The 3,567-nt window shown below is 32.2% G+C and overlaps 1 protein-coding gene across 1 annotated transcript; it reads right to left on the bottom strand.

Annotated features, from left to right (window-relative positions):
* Positions 1 to 1,885: 1,885 nt before the first annotated feature.
* LOC134726799 (somatostatin receptor type 2-like) lies at positions 1,886 to 2,955 on the bottom strand. Its single transcript, XM_063591213.1, has one exon. The coding sequence runs from the start codon at positions 2,938 to 2,940 to the stop codon at positions 1,942 to 1,944; it is 999 nt and encodes a 332-aa protein (XP_063447283.1). The 5' UTR covers positions 2,941 to 2,955; the 3' UTR covers positions 1,886 to 1,941.
* Positions 2,956 to 3,567: the final 612 nt, after the last annotated feature.

The following is a 3,567-nucleotide window of genomic DNA, read 5'->3' as shown; positions in this document are numbered from 1 at the left end:
ATTATTTTTTTAAAAGAATCATCACTTTTCTTTTAACAGGCGCTTTTTTGTATTAATTTTAATTATTCTCTATTGATTTGGATTTTAAAAGTGCCACTCTCGGGCACCGGATTAAGATTATTTGTGAAAGTGAAAAACATACATCTAATGTTTATAGGCAAAAATATCAACATAAACCATCTGAACTCATATGCAAATCAGCATTATTATGACAGGTATTAATTTTTATTAAGAAAAGATATACAAAATACTTCAGTTACATCGCAGTCAAAAGATTCAGGAGGATACATGTATATGACACATTTACTGTTTTAATTTTACAGGCAAAAATAAACGAGCAAGTTTAAAGAAAACCATAAAAAGGTCATCAAGAACACTGTATACTAAAATATGCTTAACAGTACATTATACATGTACAGACAAACACGGGGTAAATCAGTTTTTGGTGCAGAAAAAAAACCTCCTCATTTTCCTATCTAGACCATATGTCACAAAACAAATCCCGAAAAGTCAAGATACCAACTGCATGACCTCTAAACATGCAGCTTGATTAAAGATATAAAAGTAGGCACATTAAGATTTTAAAAGCAAGGGTTAAAATGTACCACATGTGCAGGCATGTAGAAAAGTTGGGTGTAGAATACTGCCGCTGGTTACGGAAACAATCTACCGTAACAATCAAATCGTTTTGTTCGTTTTGTTATTTTTATTTTTACTTTGCTCCCTCTGTTGATGTACATGCCAAAGTTAATCTCTATTTCATGTAAATGTAGGTATATACAGAACGAAATTCTTATTTTTCTAAACGTGGGCTAACCTTGAAATCAATCTGAATTTCCTTTTAGGTTAATGCTTTGAAATCTTTGGAAAAATAAACTCATTTCATATACCAGGATTGAGATTTGTACGAATGACCCGCGTTTTGTCCTTAAAACTAAAACTCATCAGCGACGCTCGAAAATAAAGCGAAGAGATGCCATGAAAATGACTTTGTTTTAGGTACTAGATAATTAATGCCATATCATTGAACAACAAGTACGATTGTGAAAAACTACCCTGCAATTCAAGCTCCGATCGGTATACTATTCTACATTGATGGAGTAAAAGAAAAAAGTTCCTTAACAGAAACGATCACTGTACGGAGTTTGAATTGTTGACACATGCCAGCTGTCAGGAAGTCTTTTGGTTTAGTCGACAGATATAATTATTTATGCCAATGACATATAATTTAATGTCAGAACATTTAAATGGTGCTTTGTGAACACGGATGAAAGTTTTTTATTTTTTTAATGAAATTATGGGTCCGGAGTTTGGCAAATAAAAAAAGATTTTATTAGTTATACTAAGGTTCAGCCGCCAATTTAAGATTCTGAAGAAGTAATAAATAGTCATAAAAAAAGATAAATTAATTTTTAATATAATGAAAATGTATACAATTTGATATTATTATCGTATTTCGATACGTTTTTTCGTGACGCACATACACGTTTTGAATTAATAACACAGTCTTTTTGAACTCTTTCTTTATGATTTGTATCTTATATACCAAACACTTTATAATTAACTATTTCACGTCTATTAACTTTAAAGGATTACTAGGATGCCTCAGACATATAATCAAATCATAATCACTTAATATTATGATTTTGTTTATCAAAGAACCAACACAATTTAAAAGGGATCTTGATGGTTCTTTTATTGTATATGGAATAATGGATACAAAAATAAAAATAAAAATTACCGAAACATCATCCAAGAATTAGAAAAGAAAAGAAAATAGAATAATTGGGTACTTAAATATAGATGCTACAGAATGTTTCAAAATAGATAAATAATAGTAAAGAATTACTTTATAATCAAAGAATAATACAGAAACGAAGACACCCCCTCATTTTCATACCCTAACAAAAACGTAAAAGTACATACAATAATTCATAAGGTTTATGTCTGGCTCTCTTTGTCCACATACATGTTAGTGTTCTTATCCATTAAACGTGTCCCTTCTTCATGCAGTCCAGATTTTTCAGCAACAGTTTGTGTAGTTAGTTCGTAACGTTCTGATTTCCGATTGTTATTTTTCCCATTCTTACGCTTCCCACTTAGTTTGGTGAAAACACTATTTTCGTTGATCAAACTTTTGTTGATTTCGGCTTGTGTAGCACATTTAAATGCTTTTGCAAAACTTTTTCGAAAGTTGTCACTTAAGAAAGCGTATAAAAGAGGATTAAGCATACTGTTTGCAAATGTTAAAACTGTAAATGCATTAAATACGTAAATTTGCCATTTTGTTGGACTGGTTCCCTGATGAAAAGTCAGGTTTACTTGGAAAACCCAATGTGGTAACCAGCAAATAACGTAAACTGATATTACAGTTAGCACCATTTTTGTTACTTTCCTGTGCGATCTTTTCTTTTCTTTCGATTTTACTGCTGGTCCAACAGTTTTAAGTCTTAACACAACAGAGAGATAAAACACGGAAATCATAGACACAGGAATTGCAAAGCCAAGCAAGAATGTATACCATGTAAACGCTTTGTTTGGTGATATCAGTTGATTTTTCGGCCATTTAATGGTACAAGTTTGCCAATCGTGGTTTTTCGGATTCGGTACAGTATTTGAGTAAAGAATAATTGGAAGCATCACGATAAAGGAAACAGTCCAGATGCATAGACATATAAAGAACGCCTTGTTAGTGGTACGGTATTGTCCTGATCGTATCGGATGACACACGGCAAGATACCGGTCTCCACTCAAAGCCGTCAAGGTGAAAACGCTTGTAACGAAATTTATAGCATACAATACAAAGAATATTTTACACATGGCTGTTTCGAATATCCAGTGTTCTAAAATTGTCGTTGTAATAAGAAATGGCAAGCTTATAAGAAACAAAACATCCGAAATCGCAAGATTCAGAATATACAAATTGGTTACTGTTTTCATTTTAGCAAATCGGGTTACAACATATATGACTAGCAGATTACCAACCAATCCACCAACACAAATCAAAGAATACGACGAAACTAAAAATACTGTCATGGCCGCCTTGTTTATAGCTTCGTATGTCTGATTCGTCCCGTTTTCAAATTCGTCCGTGAAGTTATCATCACAATAAAGATTCTGTATAATATCAGAGCTATTTGCATCCATGTCTACCTTACAATTAGTAAACTTATCCACTTTTCAAAAGTTCTATGTCAATTGAATAACAATTAGTAACTCGTATTTATTTTCTCGTTGGTTATGTCAAGAAAGATTGCATTTCAAAGCAACATATTTGTTCCCTTATCGGTAAAGAATTTGACTTAAATTAGATAATTCTTACCCGCAAGAAATAATAGAATTATCCTACTTTATAACTAGATAATTAAGGTCCCGAAAGACAATCTTGAACTTGATGAAGTGTAACGTTCGGAAACAAATAACAATCGGCTTTTCTTCAAGTGTGGTCATTAACCAATCAGCTGATTATTTTCGTCTGTTGTCAAAGCCACTAAGGCAAATGAACAGTTTTTTTTTAGCTTCTTGAGGTTTTATTAGGTCGCAAATAATGGAGGTTGATTCTATATA

This window comes from Mytilus trossulus, chromosome 7, assembly GCF_036588685.1.
Source record: "Mytilus trossulus isolate FHL-02 chromosome 7, PNRI_Mtr1.1.1.hap1, whole genome shotgun sequence".
Classification (NCBI taxonomy): domain Eukaryota; kingdom Metazoa; phylum Mollusca; class Bivalvia; order Mytilida; family Mytilidae; genus Mytilus; species Mytilus trossulus.
Note: the sequence above shows the minus strand (reverse complement) of the source record. Positions and strands in the feature narration are given on the sequence as shown.

What these genes read in the sequence shown, in the direction of transcription:
- LOC134726799 (XM_063591213.1), bottom strand. Translation starts at nt 2,940, where the DNA reads ATGAAAACAGTAACCAATTTGTATATTCTGAATCTTGCGATTTCGGAT.